Source organism: Homalodisca vitripennis, chromosome X (genome assembly GCF_021130785.1).
Source record: "Homalodisca vitripennis isolate AUS2020 chromosome X, UT_GWSS_2.1, whole genome shotgun sequence".
NCBI lineage: Eukaryota > Metazoa > Arthropoda > Insecta > Hemiptera > Cicadellidae > Homalodisca > Homalodisca vitripennis.
The window spans coordinates 62,177,491-62,199,866 of record NC_060215.1 but is presented as its reverse complement, the minus strand read 5'-3'; the positions used below and the strand labels follow the sequence as shown (position 1 = coordinate 62,199,866).

Here is a 22,376-nt window from a genome sequence, read left to right as displayed (position 1 = left end):
ATATTATAAAACATCTGATTATTCCTGAAAATATAATTGCTCTTCTCTTAATATGTTATAGGAAAACGACCATAGCGGGGCGAATAGTTTAATTTCCGTTTTTTTTAAATTTGGGGATAACTGGATGGGGAAATAAATTGTATCCGCGTTCTTTGGAATAAATATCACCAATTGTCATGATTGTGTTTATCAAAATAGAAACTTTGTTGGTTTTTCACTGTATACTTGTATTTAAAATTGTTATAGTCTTACCTTATTTCTGATACAAAAGAGAAAGGGTAAAAGATTTAAAAAATAGAGCTCACAAAGAATACAGTCATGCATTAGTAATACTGACAATTTGTCTATCCTAAGCTATGTAGTTTAGGCAAACAATTCGCACTTGACCTTCAATACATGATAAATTCGATATTTTTCTCTTATTTTTTCATTTAATTTGTGCGGAGTAGGAGAGGAGGTCTCATAAGTTAACAATAAATATTCTGATTACCTTTTGAAATTAGAACTTAATCACACAAATGTTCACATACTTCCAGAACGAACTCAACTTACTATACCTGTATAATCTTATTAAAATGTAGGGACCCTTCTCCCCACAAAAGACAGAATGCATAAATACATTCAAAAGTGCATAGTATATGTACACGGCTATTTTTAGATAAATATCTATTTCCTGAAAATGTTTTACCTCTAGCCCACTGAGTATGTACGGTATTCACTCACTACACATATATGCAGAATAAATCTACGGAAATTTTTACTCAACACTGTTTACACAAAATTTCCCGGTTTTATTGAATGGTCCATAGCGAGAAGTTTTATATTTCAGTACTGGTAATTTTAATGATTCTTTAAAACAACTTGCATTCCTATTTCATAATCTGTATGTATTTCTAAAAAGTTCTTATTTGGTATCATCATATCATTATGAAGTGATCAAGAATATCTTCCTAAGATAAAGTAAAGTTTAGACATTGTGAATTAAAATATGGTATTTTAATATAATTTGGTGATCCCTCCACATCAAGGCATTGTATGACTTACTTGACACTTATGTGGAACACTGGCGTAAAATCCGTCGTGGAGATCATCACATTTGAAGTCGATGTCTTCAGGTACACCATTGTAGAATGGGTAGGTGGATAGGTTGTAGCCGTTGAGTTCGCGAGGAAGATTTGGGTCGTAAATGTAGTCTTTCTGCGGGTTACCGGTCAGCAGACTCTTGGTCTTAATTACCGTGACATTCCCTCCTGTCGCATTGGTGGCCAACTCGCTCTCTGGGTCTACTGTCACCACCTGTTCATGAAAAACCGTTCATTGCAACTTCGTAGTCTTGGTGTCAGTGACTCAAGCAGGCTGAACTTTTATACTTAAATACTTGTAAATGATCGTAATCAATAGTTCGATGTATTAGTACCACATTTTAATATATTGTGTTTTAAAATGGTTTTATTTAACTTTGTGTAATGTTTAGTGTAAGTTATTACAGTTTCATTGTATATTGTGTATTAGTAATTTGGTGGTCGTAGACTCGACTCTCACACACAGCCTTTTGCCCACTTGTAAACATTATCGTGTAATATGTTGGCACTTTATTTGTGCATACTTGAACATGAGATCAATGAATAAATGTGAAGTAAACTATTGCGTGGTCAAAAAGATATGCACCCTTAAGAGAATGCTACAGCATTTTGGTGCAATTTGAATGACGTACTTTCATATATCTAGAACCTCAATAGTATAAGTAGTGAAAAAATTACACTACCAACACTGTTATTCAGACCTGTTTATATAACAAATACTACCTCTTCGACACTTTCAGTAGGGTTGAGAAGAGCCGCCTTGGCCTTAGCTTTGAGTTCAGCGACGAGGGCAGATCCTCTAAGTGCGGCAACCTCTCTAGTGAACACAGTGAAACCTGAAACAATTGCACCATCTCATTAGATTTTTGCACGGTTTTCGAAGGGATGGCATTGTAAGAGTGCCATTCACTCTGATACGGAATATGGGTTGACCCTTCACAATGACTAACATCTCGTGCGACAAGCCCTAAAACCTACACTTAAGAGGTACGAACATAGCCCTTTCTGTCATCTTCGCCACAGCCATAGTGATCTTGGGTCACCATGAAGTAGGATCTCTACACAACAACAGGATAGAGATAAGTCTTTCCTGGACGTTAATTTTACTATTCTTTACTACATGTTCGGTGCGGCAAAATGAGACAATATGGTACCCGTTAATATGCAGTAAAATTCAAACCCACGATTTGCATTCAGTTATGGCTATCTTGATATATTTATTATAAGAAAAAGAAACAACCGGTTAATATTACGTTATTATGCTAATACTAGCATCTAATTCGTCTATCCAACAAGAGAATAGCAAGCGGAACGAAAGCATTAAGAGCATGTGTTAAACTGGTTTTTTCTAAGTTGCAACAATTAACATGTAAACCAATCATGAGTTTCTCTGGTTCTATATAGACAGTTGGTCTGCATTCCAGGCCAAACTGAAGTACCATAGAGTAAATACACTCCATCTACAATAAGCTTAAAACTTTCAGAGGCCTACCGGCACTTAACAGGCGAAAATCAGAGCACTGTATTTTTGGTACGCAACTGTGCGGACAGTGCCACTTAGTGTTGCAGATGGATGTACCACTGTCTGGACAGTTAACCATAGAGAACTTCTTAACTGGACAACCGGCTGGAGTAACCCTTTTTGGAGGGTAAAATAAGAAGACGGGACACTATAAGCAGAGCCTTTACTACAATCGTTAGTCTCCATAGCCTATACGTGTAGTCTGACTACAATTTAAATTATTGCCAGTAGGGACATAACACTGTCTGGACAGTTGCCGTGTGAACTGGACAACCGACTGTAGTAATCCTTTTTGGAGGGTAAAATAAGAAGACGGGACACTATAAGCAGAGTATTTACTACAATCATTCCTCTCCATATACGTGTAGCCTTACTAGGATTTAAGTTATTCAACAACTGCGCATGTATTAAAGTAAAACAAGCGTTGAACAAGGAGGTCACCCTGTTACATACATTTTAACATTTTTCAACTTATATGAGTTGAGTTTTGAGGGGATTTTGACTCACCCTTAGTTCTAAATCGTGCGTCGTTCTATAAAGTACAAATTCTTTTAAGGTGGGAACTGTAATGGTCCCTTAAATACCCACTTTAAAGAAAAACCAAATTAAAGATAACGAATAAAAGTGTGTTGTACCACGGTGTATATTATATCTGTCATCTCTTATCTGTTACTTTAAACACCATCGAATTACGACCATAGAGGCTGAACGTATATTTTAAATGTCCCTTTGGCACTTTAAATTCAATGAAAGCATTAATAATCCCAAAATGCTTACGTTGTCAAAAACCTGCTTTCTACATCACCATCACCAACTTACCTATTTAACAGCGTATATCTACTTAAGAACCTGCGGGGACAAACTCTTCGATTATCTCATCAGTTTGTGTTATTTAGCGAGGTGGCACCCACGTCAACCATAGTCCTTTGAAAGTTTTCAACTATCAAATTGACAAGAACAAGGACGGTATCACAGGAAGGAGATTAAAAGGATATGCACAGTTGATGGAGGGTTCCACGTACCGGAAGAGGACATATGCAGAATGTTACCTATCTAATCATTAGTAGATCCTACTAAAACATTGCTTGGACAACGGATTGATAGCTTTAGCCCTAGCTCCGAGCTTTCAACGTCTGCCTATCTGTCGTCTTTATTAATTAAGTAACATGTGGTTCAAAAGTCACCTTGCTGTAGATTTAAATAGAAATAAACATAACTGCAGATTTATCTAATTAACAACTAAACTATAATTGATTATAATATCGTGTTGCCTCTCCTGTAAAAGCGTTAACAATGAACAGCTAATCGTGCGTGTGCGAATACTGACATTGTTGTGCTTAGTTGAAGAGAGATGCATTGCTGGAAGCTTATTTTGTAAATAAAAGTTGAAAAATTGAAATTCCCTAATGTTCTTATACTAGGTAAATAAAGTCTTCAAAACTTAGTTCGCAATTTTCGCAAACTTAATGCATTACTTGAGTTGAAGTTAACCTGCAGTGAACTCCAAAGAAGTCACTTCGCCAGCTGTCCAACAATAATTAGTCATCGTACAGTTCGTGCAAAAGGGCCACTAATAGTTTATAGCTTCGCCCTTAAAAAATATGAGCTAATATGAAAAGTTAAAACTAACAGACCCAGTAAGGAGTACTGCGGATGGTTGAAGATATTATGTATAAATAATGTAACTAATGAATTGGAAATAACTTTCTTCACAGATGAAGCTTGTTTTCACTTAAACGGATACGGCAACGGCACCAATCAGAATAGTCAAATTTGATATTCAGAAAACTGACATGCGTTTCACCCCAAAAGAATTTTAGTGTGGTTTGCGATTTCTCGACTTAAAATTATAGGATCAATACTTTTTGAATCTGCTATTAAAACAAACGTCTACTCAGAAATAATTCAGCTAAAGAGGGTGTGTTTGCTGCAACACAATGGTGCCACTTATCACACAACAGTTGAATTAACAAAAATGCTTCGAGATTCTTTTTAGAAAGAATAATTTGGCCTCCATGCTCGCCAGATGATTCACCATGTGAATGTTTTTATTTTGAGTGCTTGGATGAAAATGTTTACCAAAACAAATCCCATAAATCTACAAAACTCGCGAAACAACATAAAAACGACCTTCTAAGAAATCACATTGTTCACGCAAATGTCTACCAGTTTATGCAAACGAGTAAATTTGTAAATACAGATGGACTGTTAACAGATCATGTAATTTACTTAATTGCAAAGTATTGTGTTTAATACATATTTATTTAGACCACGACGGCTTTTCAATCACTCTGTATAAGCTACTCTATGACTAGCATTCAACTTTGTTTCTTGTTCCCTATGTATTTTATGAGACGTAGATGGATCGCATCCGAGTTGCGAATGCTCAGTATCCATAAAACGTTTAAAACCAAATTTAATGAATATATTGCTGGCAATATTATCTGTAGTTAGTCATATATTCAGTGTAGTCTCATAATATATATGATTGTGAGATCAAGATTAATCGATGGGTTTGAGGTAAATTCTACTAATTACTATCTGGATCTAAAAATCTCAAATTAATTCTAACTTTTGAGCCTATTAAATCGGCAAGAGAGAAGAGAAGTTGAACGAAGAAATTCTGCTCAAACATTATGTATAATAAATGATGGGAAATGGTCCAATTCCATATCTATGATCATGTCCAGGCCAGTATCAAATGCAAATAGTCTTCCTCAGATAAAAAGGAAGATTTGTTAGTTTCATAAATTATTCTATAGAAAGTTCTTCCTTGTCTTTAATACATATTGAATAGTAAAGTACATCATCAAAGTAGAGAGATAATAAATAAACTATGAAGTAAATTTGTTCGTTTTCGTTCTTTGTTACATTTTTAATGGATGGAACGATTTTATTTTTGAGCTCCTTGGTTTACCACATCTATAATATTATAATCTCCAACTAATTTACAGAACCATGAGCAATGAATCTTAAATTTATTTAAGCGATCAGCAGCTATTTTGTGACCAACACACCTCGGCAACCACTGGACCAAATATTTGCTTTGATATCTCTTTGATAATCTTTAATAACGAAGAAAGCTTTGATAATTAAAATGGTCTCCCACCGTATATTTTCAAACATTCTATACAATTGTTTCAGTGATTCTTATTTTTTATGCATTGTGATTCTTATTTTATTTTAATTAAAATTAAATTACAACACATGTGTCTAAAGTGGCGGAATAAAATTGTATACTAAAAGTGCTAAATGTAATAATAACTATTACAAATATATTCCTTGATTAGTACCAGTTTAATATTTCATAAAAAAATAACATAGACCAAGTATTTAAACCATGATGAGTTACATCAAAACCGTAAAGATATGTTATAAAAAGGAAAATAACATATATTGGTATACTGTATAATGGTTATTTTTCCTTTCACAAAGTAAATAATCACAACTTAGTAACTACAAAGTTGGTGCTGTATATTCAGAAATATAGGATCAATTAATATAGGACCAGGGCAAGAAATATAGGAAGAGAAATATTATTAAAAACAGCATCCTTTGAGTTTATTTATTACACAGGATTTTTATACCACAATTATTTCTTACAATTCATCATCTTGGTAAGGGTGCTCGACTACGGCAATTTTAGATTTGTGGCAAGTATGTACAAAGGGATTGGTGATGTGAGTTTTCTGTGTAATCAGCATTTTTTTGGTGTGTAATAACAGCTTCACAGGTCCTATTGCATCCAGGATATTAGTTCTTCCGTTTGCATACAGTAAACATAAAAAGGAAGTTTAGGGCATACGATTAATTAGTTTTTTTTTTAGAAGAAATAAAACACAAGGAATTTAATCTTATTTAAGTTATTTTAAATTATCTTTGAAAAATTTAGTTTTGATAAAATATACTACATAATAATTAAAATAATTTAAATTGTGTCAAATATTCCCAAACTGCAGCCAATGTTATGATGCTCCTGAAACTAACCCGGCTCATATGTTTCGTTATTCCGGCTGGCATTATTTATTATATAGGCATCGGGATATCAGGTTTATATTTTCAGTACCAAAAGAAAAATGAGAATCTAACTCATTAGGTTAACATTTGATACTATTCTCCTCATTTTTTTATATTTTTATTCAGAGTTATTTTCCCTATTTTGGATAGTTTTCTTCGTTATCGGCGTGGGCATACTGATACAAGCACGTAGGTGTAAAATACTATTATCATGCTATTGTAATTTAAATATAGTTGGAATTTCCAATCTCATAAAATAAGTATACTTTTCTTGAACGTTTTACTTGCCTCAGTAGATACGAAGGCTAAATTGTTGATGCTCTTATAAATATGTATAGTTGTGAATAAATTTGAAAATGATTTCTCCACGTACTTTTCAGGAGCCAAAATATTAACAGTATATATATATATATATATATATATATATATATATATATATATATATATATATTTTGGCTCCTGAATATATATATTTGTATGTTATAGTTAAATTATTCAATTTTAATATAACTTATAGTCTGCAGGACATCCTTTAATACGGAATCTTTTACTGCAGAGAGTTAGTTAGTCAGTCAATGACTGGTCAGGGTTTTTACTGTATATAAGGATATTCGATATTTTAAGGATATACAAGTGGGAATATGACTTTATAAAATATATTGTAGAATGCACAATTGAATGTACAAAGAAGATTTATATGCACAGTGGGACGAATACCGCAAATTGCTGTCACAATATGATAATTTATAAGTGAAATTATCAAAGTTTTTCAAATTTGATCACGCTGGTATGCGTATGTTTAGTTAGTTTGGTATGTTTGTAAAACGTTGAATCACCATGTACTATTTGTGTTAACTGGTAAAAAATAAATGTAGAATATACAAATATACTGATAAAACATTATGGGGTTTACTGTATTCGTAGTGGGAAATAAAATAGGACCATATTCAAAGCATTTAACGAATTCTGAATAACTGATTAAAATAGTTGTAAATTTGTTTTTCTACATTAAATAAATTAAATCATAAATTTCAAAACATAATTTTTCTAGTGATCTTTTAATAGCTTATTTCATAAAAGCTTAGCACGCTGTAATTTAATGGCAATTTACTTACGTTCACACTGAACGTCCTCAATAATACTCACGTTATCTGCCGAGGAAAGGAATTGTTTAGTTTCTTGTTGCAGAATCATTAACTTTGAGTTCCACATAGTTAGTAAGTAGGATATAAATGGGAGGACAGTAGAAGACTTCTATATATTATATAATTATTTAGGTATTATTATATATTTTATAAAATCAACTATAGAACATTTCAGACTGCTGTAGGATTATTATGTCTTTGTTTCTGATCTCCTGTGCCTCATCGTACATCCATTTCAAAGGAAACAAGTTATTAAGGTTAATTATGTGTACTGAGGAAGGCATATAGTACTAATAATAAAGAAGTATGTACAGCTCACAGTTATCTGAAGAGTCCATCCCATCCGTTTCCAATTTGGAAGGATCCGTGTGATACCGACTTTCAAGAGCGTGAAAGATCATGTAGGATTGTGATATAGATCTTCATTTAAATCTGTAGTTTCTGTTTTAAAAAAGTTGCAAACTGTTGTGCCTGTGTTCCTCGTTACCGCTACTTGCTTCAGTTGCTCTACTTGTATGCCTAACTTTTCTTTTAAAGCTTTCTGGAATTCATTTATTATGTCTTCCTTTGCTCTCTTGCCTTTCTCTTTTTTCAAACCCTGTTTCTTTAATAATGTTCAAATGCAAAATATGTGTAACAGAAAACACTTTATTGACAATCGTACTCTGAAGGAGCGTGAAAAGTCTCCATTTCAGTTTTCATGTGGTTAACTTGATCTAAAATACTCGTTGCTGATTCCTTTGAAAATTAAAACTTTACGAGGTGGTTCAATCTGGTCAGGACGGTTGGGGTTTTACCCAACAAGAAAATTCTGTACTGGCAGACGATCAGTACTATTAAAATGCAGACAATTCAAGAGGAACTGCTGATATACCACAAAACTGCATTTATCGGGGAAAAGTTAAAACCCATTGTTTATTTTTATTTGTTAGCAAAATATTCTTCATAATAAATACTCAAATATTTTACAATTTTTCCATTTGTTAATTGTTTTGTCACACATTAAAATGTAAGGGAATGCTATTCGCTTCTGTAGTCAAATGTTGGACCCCGGGATTGGACCAAACAGAAAATGTTGGTAGGGTTGTAACACGTGTGATCTACTGGCTAACTATTGAACAAAGGGCACTTTTCAGGACTTTTCAAAAGGCTTAGGTTTAGTTTTTAATGTATTCTACTTTAATGTTGAGGATCAAAGCAGGTCAAGAAAACTGATAGAAAATATATATTCTACAACTGATACACATTGAAGACAATGCAGTGAAAGCGGATGCATTCCTGAACATAAGCTTGTACATGGCATTGGGCACATGGTTTACGATGTGGAGAAAGGGCATTGACGATGTATCATTCTGCCATAAAAGCTGTAATTACGACATATTTATCGTATCAGTGAAAGTGTCTGAAACTACTAATGTCAAAATGTACAACCTCTAAACATCCAGTACCCAGACACAGTTGTCCTAGACCTTGAAGATCCTGCAATATACTTTAATTATTTAATTGCAACCAATTCTGATACTTGTCTAATAATTCACAATGACATCATGAGTAGGGCTGAAAATAACAGTTTTGTACAGTTTTTCAATTCAACAATCACACTCTGCCTGTCCACTGCGCCACTAGCATTTGCAAGGATATTATCCAACAGAATTAGGAAGAGTCAATATCGTACACGGACGATGGTATTGATAAAAAGTGTTACTATCACAGGCAGGAATTGACCCTTAACTATAACTGAGATCCAACTTCCTACGTCTTAGACCGTGCGTTCGTCTTGTTTCTACTCTTGAATGCAACAGATTTACATACTTTTTATTCATATCGGCAGAAATTGTGCTTCTATTTAAGTGACATCATTAGAACACATCTCGATCTTGAGTTGCCTCCAGGAGGGTTATTAGGCATTCGGTTATTCCTCATATCAGGTTATGAGGCCTTTATGTCATTAAAAGTCTGATTGTAAAATAAATAAACAGTATAGAAAATCGCAGAGAAGTTGGATATCTAAAACGCGTATATTTGATATGAAAACCATAAAAAAACTCTGAGATCAAATATGACGAAGTATGAACTGGTTTATGATTGATCACAGGTCGTTTAGGTTGTTGATTGCGGTTCTTGAGCCAGTATGTGATGTTAGACCTGTCATAGATCCATCTTCCAGATTGCTTGATTAAAATTCTGTGTCATTCTAATTTACATATTGATATCAATATATCAAATTATCTATTTTGGTCAACAATCGGTATTTCACTTCATAACCAATTGTGCACCTGATGAATCAATGAGCCAATGTCTCTGACGTTGAAACGATGCAAAGAGCTTCTTCGTCACCGACATTTTTGCATCTCTTCAGACCTCTGACAGCGTCGGATTTCAGACGCTGCGCTAAGCGGAAGGTGAAATGGAACTGAACATTCAAATTTGATATTTGTGACTCTAAACAATTTGCGATAATTCATTATGCAGTAAAATAATTCGTATATCAAAGTAGTTTAAGATTAATAAAACTTACCCGCTATCACCATCCACAGCCCGAAATTTGAGTAAAGCATCTGGAACATAAACACCGTGTTATTATGTTAAAAAAAGGAAATAAGCCATTGGTATTACTAGTAATAGATTTCTATAGCTACACTCAAGACCTGCTTTTTATTTGTCCAGCGAAAAAGGTGCTATACTCGCTACATTAAACTAATGTTGTGATGGTACATATTTTTATCAGGAGAAATGTTAAAGATGAAATTAACTGGTGAATAATTCTATTAAACTATTAAACTATCCTCACCAACATTTATATATGTACACACATTCAGAAGATATCCACTTAATACTTCTCAATTATGCCCGGTTTTATGAAACATAATTAACTTTCAATAACTCTGATGTAAGGTACTGTTCTAAACAATGTAATTTGATACTGTTTATTCAAAATCGATGAAAATTATTATGACTTTGATTGCTTAGGTTTCGTCATTTTATGGAATGGTACCATCTAAGTTGATTACTTTTTCTCGTTCGATTACTTAGTTATCGATTTTAATCAATGAGCGCCCCATAATTTCGTCTTACTTTGATCAACCGTTAATATTGGAATCCAAATTTGATTAAATATCTTAATATAAGTAGAGAAAGACTCTTTAAAGCCAAGTAATCCCATGTTAAGCAACCATTTTATCAGATAACAACTATAAACACTAGTTTGAATGACAATTTATTGAAAATGACATGTATAATTAGGACTCGGACCGGATTCCTAACCGTCTACATATGATCACTCTTTACTAATTAGTAATATATATTACTATTATATCAGGTTTTAAGGTTCAATGTATATTTCTTAATTGAAAGACTTTTCTCTTATATAATGTTAATGAATAACTCTTTAACACTTATCTATCCTTCACTGAATTTTAATGTGTTGTAAATTAATGTTAAGATTTATACTTTTAATGAATATTGAATGTTTAATGATTGTATCCTCAGTGATTCAGTTTGTCAGCAAGTTTCCGAAACTTCCGTCATGTAAAAAATACGTTAGCTACTGTGCCAAAAAATCATACAGAGGAACAAAAATATATGTACAATGGCACGCGTTTGCTGAACGCATAAAAGCATAAGTGTAAAAGTTTAAACAAAAAATGCGTTCTCACAGTATACAAATCTTATGTACAAGGTTATAAAAATGTTGTTTGTCAGGTAATACCCAGAGCTATAGATTTCTAAGTGAAATTCGCTATGAAGGCTGAGTAGTAACTATATACTGTTAAAGGACGTTGACGATGTTTTCATTTGTTCCCCTTGAAAATAACGTAGACAACATATTTGTACTGGCAGTTAAGTGGCTGCAACTGTCACATTAAATGTTTACAAGCCCTCTAACACCTAACTACGAGACATTGTTCTTCACTTTTTGAACTTCTTGCCATTACGTGTCGGCAAGTAACTGTGTTCACAGCCATTGGGGGTACACACCAGAAGATAAGAATGTTTTATTCTTTGCCTAGTGAGCTATAAACATCAACCTTTCTCTTTTTTACAATACCAAAGACACCAGTACTTTCTTTGTAGACAGTGGGAAACATAGATAGCTTCCTTATTTATTCTTGCTCCTAACACAGATAATTTAAAACCATTGTTAGTGAAAAGGAGGGTCTTTAGTGCCTTTCATCGTTTGTATGAACTCTATTAATTTCTTGAAATATATGTTATCTTATCCCATACTACTGAGTTCAAACATTAGATGCCATTTAAATAAACCCGGTCAGGAAATATCAGCTTTTACTAACTTTTAATACTGGAATATAAACTTAACTAAAACGAATTAACTAAGATTGGAGCTTGTATTGGCTACTGTTAACTTATTTAAATTTAAACACTTAAACCAATATTAAAAACTTTTAATTTTGTTAGGCCTTTCGATAGCAGGGCTATCTTCATCAGACACATATTAATTTGTCCTGTGTGGCTTAGTGTGAAAACTATCCAAACACGTTAACACACAAAGATATTTAAATGCATGGGTGTCATATTACATAAATCAAACAAACACAGAAGAGTTATTAAATCAAGAAGATGGACCAATACAAAATTCAATATTACTTTCACGAAGATTACAAAAATAACATTAAAAATTGATATAGTATAATTCCAGTAATGATTTAATTGTATTTACACACTAAGCCACACAGGACAAATTAATATTAAAATCACATGTGTTTAATTATTATTAAAAATCAAATTTTCCTTTTGTATTTACTTTTGTGACGTGTCTGACGAAGATAGCCCTGCTATCGAAAGGCCTCACAAAAATAACAGTTTTAAATATTGGTTTAAGTGCTTAAATTTAAATAAGTTAGTACTTGTTTGCTCAAGCAATGTTATAGACCTTCCAAGGAATAGCTTAACATTTTCACATAAAATATAAAACACGTGGGACTGTAAAGGTCTATTCGTCGCGTTGATAGGCGAGGTAATGTCAAGAACTGATGAGATATAGGACAGAACATGAATAATCTGCTAATAAAAGGAGTTTATATAACCGCGCCTGTACTGTTAGTCCATGTAATTACTGGCAAATAAAACAGAGGAGGGAGACCAGTCCCGTTAATGTCAAGCCAGCTGTAAAACGTTCAAACTTACATTCTCTACAATACAGTGGTAATCAAAATACAGCAATGGAACAAACGGTATTTAGTTCTTGATAACAGTGATCCCTTCAAATTGAATAAATCCCATCCCGTTAACGTGTCTTGCCACACAGGTATTTGAAAAGGTTCATGAAATGTTAGAGTTATAATAAAGAATTTATTGCTGTAAAATCATCTTCAAACGTTTGAAAAGAACAGTAATCATTATGACCTTAGTTGATTCCTAGTTGATGACGCAATTAAAAACTAGTATTAGTTACGTTCTACAATCGTTTACTGCTATATTGTAATATAATTTCTTTATGATACTGAGTTTTTATTATTTATATTTTCCATGATCAATAAGAGAATAAATTGCTTATTTGGAAATGAATGGTACAAATTTTTAATCAAGAGTATTTTGAGACAACCAATAACATTCAAAATGGTATAATTAATATGGAAATTGTATTTTAGTTTAAACTTCTTTAGTAAGAAATAGCCGAGAAAAAAATTGTTTCTGTCTAAAGATACGTTTGTTACAATGAATAATTCAAAGCACCCATGCTCTTATTCTAATAACTCTGTTTAATCATGGCGACATTTTAAGTTTCTAATTATTAATGAATATAGTAAGTCTACAAATGACATAACAAACATTGTTAATTTTAGAGCAACCTCGGGAGAGCTTGTCGTGTTTGTACATCATCGAGCTGAGCTTTGCTTCACGAACTATAACCAGTCCACTTTCACTCTTCAACTCACGACCGAGGCACTGGTGCGGCAGGAGCAGCGGCGAAGCGAGTGACGCAGGGACGGCGCAAGTGATTCCGGCACCCCGTGCAAGAGGGCTGTGGGATTGTATAGAAGGGCGTTTAATTTTCAAGGAGAACTAAGGATGATTTGGTACAGCACTGATAGAACATTCCAAGCTCCAAGGCTCCAAAAGTATTGTTACAACAGTACATATAATGGTCTATTTTCAACATGAAACATGTTCGAATTCACAAATTAATGACTTAAGAGTTAATTATGCAAATACAAAATAATGTGAAATATTATAGCAATCTAGTTACATGTTTAAGAATCGGTTGACTTATCTAAGTGAATAACACGTTGCCTTGCTAATACAATAATAAGTATCAATAACTTACTTAGTCTCATTATAATCATAAAAACTACCAAGACTGAGCAGTACATTCACCCTCATTCAACGTAACATAAAATAATGAATTTTGACAATTCCCTTTAAACATGTTAAATGGTTCCACTGGTGTCAAAATAAAACTTCAATATCCTTACTTTCCAACTTCTTCAGAATCCCATTTTTGTAACCTTTTTACGAGACTGATGCATTAATTTACTTGTTATGTTTTTAGAACAACCATTACCAATGATGAATGCTTTGACAGGATATTACGGACAATGTTCCATCGTCATATTATTGTTACACATAATGATGGCATATCTCCATAACTACGTTTAAAATATCTATGTACATTATAGACCAAAAAAGTTTCTTTTTGTTCCGTACCACGTAACATGCATAGGCGTTCATATGTATCCAAAGAGTGGCAAATTTACTAACCTAAATTGTCTATAGATGTCTTCCACGCCATTATTCATACCAAGCTTCGTGTCGACGTTATTCTGCTTCAGTATGCTATGTCACACTTAGTTTGGCAAATAGAATTTAAAATACCCACACCATATTCCGGATTCGACTCTATGAAATTCGTATTTGAGGTAATTTCTCATTTTCGATCAAAGATAGTGGGGGCTGTTTTTTTTTTAATTAATTTAAAAAAGGGAAGTTTTGGGTTCACATAGGGCAATATTGTTGAGATTTATATTTAATAATTAGAATTGTTGATTTTAAGGCAATTCTTAAATACTCAGTTTATTTAACTGATGTGTTATGCCGTTGGAAATAACATTACTAGAAATAACTATTTTCCCCAAAACAGACTATACTTGATATCCTTCGACCGATTACCCTCGGTTGTAATTTCCATGTCTTTGGCGGTTTTGTGACCTTCCCGATCCCATTAGAATTTTAAGTAAGGTGACGATTGTTTGGTATATTTTTATGGAACGTATTGTTGAACCTCTACAGTAAAAGTACCAAAAATACCAAGAGATATACGTAACTGTTAAAATCACCGGGTACTTTTTTGAACATTTAATTACAATCCATCCCTTCGTTTGTAAGTATTAAAACAAGATTCAAAATGTCGTATTGTTAATAATTTTATAGCTAAATATAAATTTAAAACACGACTTTCTTAATGTTGGACCATTACACAACTCAACTTTTATAAAGTTCATTTTCCACAGCTCAAAACACAAGAAGGTTCTACAGTTTCAACTTCGTTATTACAACCTAGAATTTTCATTTAGAATAAATTTTTATTAATATATGTGTAACTGAGGTTATACCGAAATTTCAGGAAGAGAAACAGTTAAAACGGTTGTATAACTCTTTACATTACAGTTATTCAAACTACAAATACATATTATAAACAATACATTCACACTAGTATAATATGACATCTGGGAATTTAGTTCAACATTGTGACTCTATTTCATTTCATCTCGTAATTGCATAGTTAAATGATGGTACATCAATAGCTTTTATTTGTTTCATAACATTACTGTGGAATTGAACCTTATTATTCGATGTGAGAGCTTCTATGTATGCAATCCCTACATTTATTAAGACAATTGATTTCATAATTTGTTTAAACTACATAAAAATGTAACTCGTTACTCTTTCCGAGTAAGAGTATAACATAAAACTACCTTGCCTACACATCTGAAATGCCAGAGCTGGATATTTTTACAAGTAAAAGTACAAATGAAATGAATTTGTAGACTATAGAATTCCGGTTCTGAATTTGACATTCTACTCCACAGGTGTATATGGAAATGAGCCGGGCCGGCACTGAACAGTGAACACTACGTGAGCGCATGCGCATGTGGCAAGCGTCGTCGCCGCGCCGCCGCCGCGCCGCCGCGCAGTTGTGATGAAATCGGACCGTTGCATACTGCCACCGCGCAGCTTACTTTCGTTTTTTCCGAGCCGCTACACACCTTTCACACACGCCACCTAACGGTCTAATCATTCCAATTATGCATTTTTCTCTTTCACAATTAATTATTTCTCTGCCAACAACAATCAAGTGGGTTGCCAAAAGCGTACATCAACATATACACTGTGTCTGAATAAGTATAATAGAGAAATCAGACCACCGAACCAGATAATCAACCAGATAATAGAACTAATATATTTGATTCAGTGAGAAAGATAACAACTACCGTCTACAAGAATCCCCATGCATATTACGATACTGGTTAACTCGAGGTAAAAAGCACTTACTAGATGTCGTTCTCAAATAATTCTCAAAATATTACCATAATGTAATGAAATGAATAAAAATGGACAACATTTGCTGCCTTCATAGAGTTCTAGACATATTTATTACGCTACCGAATAATGTGAGGCATGACAAACTTAAACATGTATTATCCTCGTGCATTTATAAACTTATTTCCATTCAGGATAACTAGGAATGATGAATAACTTACACATATTGTTATCTTACCAATTTGCAGACAGATTGCGGTATTAATTAAAGTGAATGTAATAAGCATACGCAATTACAACGTTACAATACCATTAACGGAAAATGTCTTTTAACAAAATGTGCACCTTCTCAGTCGTCCCGTTATTAGCTAATTTTGACTTTATTATAAAAGACAACTAATTTAAATTTTATAAATTGCGTATAATTGAACTTCATTAAAATAGCTCACTTTATATTAATTTGTATTTAAGGAATTGGATTTAATTCCGTAAAGGATGTTTTGTAATTGGGGTTTTTTCTTGTAGTTCTGCTAATAGTAAAGCTATACGAGATAATAAATTTTATTGACAACCAATCGATGACCCATTGACAAAGTGTTTAAATTAAATGTGTTCGAAATTTGTGAGATTTATCAATTTTTACTAGATTTTATCAAGTGGTTAAATCTTGGGTTGTTAAAATGTGACGTAATTCTGTTTTTATAAGGTTGGATAAATGGAATTTCCTGAATGTAATCAAATTTAAATGAAGCTGGGTATATTTTGGAGGAATTTTTGATTATACTTTGTGGCCAAAATAAACGTGTTAGTGTTATTTTTAATGTACTGCATCGCTATGCACCTAACTACATTAAAAACACAAATACGTTGAAACAAAAACAGCTAAATTTATAGTTGTTCATTTCTTGATAGTAACTAATCCAAAGTGGACATACGGATGTCTATGTTGCACCAAACAGCTATCAGTTAAGTGCAAACAGTGAAATATTTGTATAAACGTAAAACTAAGTAAATATCAACGTAAACTGAAAGTTTGTAAAAATGTATTGTACGAATAAGATTCAGTATCAGTGTATGATCAATAACATATTTCTTTACAAAAATAACTAATCATTCTGAAAATGTCAAATCAATGACGTTGAACTACTTTCCACCAAGAATATAAAAGTAACTAAAGTAACGAAACCGTACTGTAATGAGCATATGGGAAGCGTCGTACATGGTTTTCATCCGTCGGTGGCTAGCTTTAACCTTATATTAATTACAAACAAAATTACCGGACTATGCATCTGCTACAGAGCTAGTACCCTAATCTCCTTCTTTAGAGAGTCGAACAGCAGAGTGAGGTTAAGGAGTCGTTGGTAAAGGATCAGTGGCCTGAGGTGTGGGGGCGCTGGAGCGCTGGAGCGGTCATCCACCTCTCCAGAGAGTAACGGACCATGAGTCCTGACCGCTGGATTTACACCAGGAGTGTTCTGCAGTATGTCTCAAATAGGTTATGGACAAGTCAGTACCAGAATAAAAAAATAAACAAATTTATCAATACAATACAATTGTATTTCAGATGATGTATGAGCGCAAAATTACACCCACCAAAAGACTTGATTTATGCTTATATTAATGGTTTATTCTGATCAGTGTCTTCTTATTCTAAAATCAATAATTCTTTCACCAAGTCAAACACTGTGTTTTAGTAGAGGACGTTTAGTTAGCTAACACGTACAAGTAGTCTTAGGTTGACAGTAAACTGGGATTTTTTTAACAAAACTGGAACAAAATGCTTACAAAGGAAGATGTAATACGTTATAAATTGAATATTGGGTGATCACCTAAATGAAGCTTTGGGAGGTATGGGGTTGGGGTATATATAAACTTGTACGGAAGCTCAAAAATATTACCGAAGGCAAACAATCGGAAAATTAGACTACGTTATAGCAATTTCCAATCTAATTTACACTTCTCATAATACTCAATTATATATGTAGTCTGAGGTTGTTCCACTGCCTATACAGGGTGTCAATTAAGTCTGGAACCTCTTTTTTAATTTTTAAACCACAATATAAAAAAATACCAAAGTTCACACTTGCTTACTGGTGATAGTAACGCATACATCTGCCCAATTACCGACCGGATAATCCCTTTGGGAAACGGTCCACAAGGAGTCAGGCAAAATTCTTAAATAGCAGCATAGGTCAAGTTTGGTACCAAATTAAAGGCCTTACTTAGCAGAGTACAATGCCGCAAACCGGACTTCAAAAGGTGGATTCATTCAGTAGTTATAGCTATTTGAATTTTAAAACAATTGAACAATGTAAATTATTAAGTATTACAATTAAACACCAATTTTTAAGTACCTGTGATCAAAGTAAGTGTTCAAAATGTTCCCCTCCTATCGTCTGGCAATGTCCTAGGCGGTTGTAAAAGCCATCCACTGCATTTTGAAGGTAGTCACGAGGAATATTTTGAGCTTTTTGGACAATGAGATTTCTTAGGTGCGCCAAATCTCGAGGCTTAGTACGATAAACTTTATCTTTGAGGTATCCCCAAAGAAAAAAAATCCAGCGGAGATAAATCAGGGGAACGAGCAGGCCACTCTACTGCACCATGTCTTCCAATCCATCTGCGAAGGAATATTGTATCCAAGTATTCTCTAACAAGGAGAGCAAAGTGTGGTGGCGCGCCATCTTGTTGGAAATAAATTCTTTGAAATTTTCGACCAAGAGCAGCTTGTAGTGCATGAATTATCTCATTTTGGAGCATTGCTAGATACGAGACACCGTTTAAATTACCATTGATAAATAATGGGCCCATAATTTGATTTCCTGTAATACCTGTCCAAACGTTAAGTTTCTGTGGATGCTGTGTATGACTCTATCTGCCACTTTCACATTCTAACAGTAGTTGTGTTATTGGTAATAATTATTGATTCCTGGCTTCGATTACTACATTGTCAGATGATGGGAGGGGAACATTTTGAACACTTACTTTGATCACAGGTACTTAAAAATTGGTGTTTACTTGTAATACTTAATAATTTACATTGTTCAATTGTTTTGAAATTCAAATAGCTATAACTACTGAATGAATCCACCTTTTGAAGTCCGGTTTGTGGCATTGTACTCTGCTAAGTAAGACCTTTAATTTGATACCAAACTTGACCTATGCTGCTATTTAAGAATTTTGTTTGACTCCTTGTGGACCGTCCCCCAAAGGGATTATCTGGTCGGTAATTGGGCAGATGTGTGCGTTACTATCACCAGTAAGCACATGTGAACTTTGGTATTTCTTTCTATTGTGGTTCAAAAATTAAAAAAGAGGTTCCAGACTTAATTGACACCCTGTATACAGCGTGTTTCAGACCACCGGTCTCAAATGTATAGTGGTAAAAGGTCTAGCTGCAGAGGTTGAACTTAGAACGGATTCTCCACTAAATCGACCCCAAAGAGTTCGTATAAAAAATGTAAACACTAAGCATACAGGGTGTCCCAAAAAAGGTCTAATGTTGGAGTTTAAAAACTTTAAAATGCAAACACACCTCATGTTGTATAACCTTTTACTGGTATTTGCATTCTAAACATTGTGGCGATAAAAACTTTGAATTCAATCTATTCTTTTCAAAATGGCGGTTTAAATTGTACAGAAAATAGTGTTTTGATTGCCAATCTTGTGATACGAACCCGCACCAAAATAAACATTTTTATACTTCATGACTCGAACTTTTAAATGATACCATAAATGACCGTATTTTTTAAAAGATATCTACCACTGTAAACTTTGATGTTTAATTTAATATACCATTGAAAATACAAAAATGCCCACCACAGAAATTAAAGGCCGTACATAAACGAACTCCTTTCACTTTAAAGTTATTTTTTATCTCTAAACACTAAACTTTACCTGTAAATGTAAAGTAAATTAAAATAAAAATAAATTACAAAGAGTAGTTAGGCAATTGTAAGACGCTTGCCAGAGACCATCTCACATCTTAAGGCAGTTGATTCGGGTTTTAGTTCGGGCAATTAAACATTTCTAGTTGCCGACAATTGATCTCTGAAGACATGACGAAAATAAAAAAGTTTGGAAATTCTACGAGAAGTTTAAGGCATTTTAGGTAGTATTTGGGCATATTTTGTAACTAGGCCCACAGAAAAAAACTTTTAAAAGAAGAATGTATGTATATTGATATTATGTATAGAAAATATGGCTCAAGGGAGTTATATATATATATATATATATATATATATATATATATATATAATATTGCATTTATATATATATATATATATATATATATATATATACATTATTAATGCAGGTTTTTAAGATATTTAATCAATCGGATATAAAGGATAGATGAGTTTATTTCAATTAAGGGTTGTAGGTATTTATCTATACAAAAGATAGATAGATAAATATGTCTCACACATTATGTCTATAAAAAACCATCTACGAGGCACTTTTAATTGATTTTGGTTGTTGGAATTTCTGATACTTTCAGATAACTTTTTTACTGATCTGACTCCAACTTGTCTTGGCAGGTGTTGAGATAACGCCGAACTATGATGTTGACTTCGAAAGTTGTCCTTACCTCAGGTTTCATATTGGTGAAATTTCGTATCACAGACTATGGCGTACCTTAATTTTGATCTACAGAAATCGTGATTGCTAAAAATATACGTGCATAGAAATGTCCGTAAATCCAAATAACTTTCTGTTACTCATATGCGTTGGTTCTGACAGCCTAATTTTTAACCTAGTATCCCAAAGCTTCATAGTATAAAATTCAAATTGATTACACAATTACAGGTGAACACCTCTTGTAAAACATATAATTGACATAATTTTGCTAAGTTGCATAAGATATATGATGCCCTAGAAAACTTTGTTAAAAATCATTTACAAGCACTTGAAAAGCTATAATATAACAGTGGCCTCGTTGAAATCAGTGTTGAACAGTACTTGCATTTCTACGGAAACCTAGAGTGAGATTTGAAAATTTTAAAAATAAACATGTACTTAAACTATACTGACTTACTACATACATAACATGCTCAACTCATTGCAGGACACCTCTCTTGCAATAAAGTATCTGTTATCAACACTATGTCAACACATTGAAGAGCCAACCACGTCCATTCAAACCGTTCTTCTTTATAGGCCATCGCATAACGCTCCATTCTTGGACTGCGCCTACAGTGCTGTGGCACCAATACTTGCACTGTAGAGTGGCCGACTAGCGGCTGCGCCCGCGCCCGCACATCAGGTTACGTAAGCTCGATAATATGCGAGCCATAGCGCGGTTATGTATACCACTGACACATTGGACCGTTTCCTGTTTTCACTTTGGTGTCATTGAAAAGGAAACCGTTTAACGCTGTCAATATAATTACCAAATGTTAACCAAGATGACTATACATTTACGTTAGAACATCGGTGGAATAATAAAGCCAATTTGTGAAACTGTCACAAAGAAACCTAGAAACCACTTTAGTCGTTGTACAATTAAACCAAGCAGATGTTGATGTTGATAATTATAATACTCGTACTAATGTTCTGAAGAAGATGTTTCGAGTAAGCTTATCTTTTTCTTAGAGAGTATTTCTTACACTTATATTTAATTGCATCGTATTTTGACTCTTTTTGATTTGATGTTGACTTTGAAGAATTTCGATGAATAAAATCAGTTAAAGCTAATATTTTGAGATCTGCAATCTGATATAGTCATCACGTGGATAACAAATATAAAACAACTATAATATATGTGAAAATAAATAGATAAAAGCGTTGTGATACGCTAAAGGAATCACTAATAGTGTTTCATATTTATGAAGCCACAAAAATTTGGTTTGTTAATGTATACAAATGTTTTACTTAAATAAATGTGTAATTTCTATTTCAAGGTTGTCTGTGATGTTGTACTGATCCTCTATGTTAGTTAATAAGTTGTCTACTTATTTATTTAAGGATATGTAATTTACTGAATTGCACTACATAACCACATAACGCTACAAGACCTTCGAATACAATTTAAAGAAAGGGTGCGTGCTGCACGGACAGATCTATCCATGAGTCGTCTAACGGTTCAGTTGGGGCTTTGACCGCCCCATTGTG

General features: G+C 33.4%; 1 protein-coding gene across 2 annotated transcripts in view; it reads right to left on the bottom strand.

Moving 5' to 3' along the window:
• The window catches only part of LOC124369065, a 92,288-nt gene that overhangs the window by 13,022 nt on the left and 56,890 nt on the right, over positions 1 to 22,376 (bottom strand). For both annotated transcript variants that reach the window (XM_046826777.1, XM_046826778.1), the window contains exons 3-5: positions 10,285 to 10,324; positions 1,806 to 1,918; positions 1,045 to 1,296 (exon numbers count right to left, since the gene is read on the bottom strand). In XM_046826777.1, the coding sequence (XP_046682733.1) occupies positions 1,045 to 1,296; positions 1,806 to 1,918; positions 10,285 to 10,324 (405 nt within the window). The remainder of the gene's footprint in view (positions 1 to 1,044; positions 1,297 to 1,805; positions 1,919 to 10,284; positions 10,325 to 22,376) is intronic.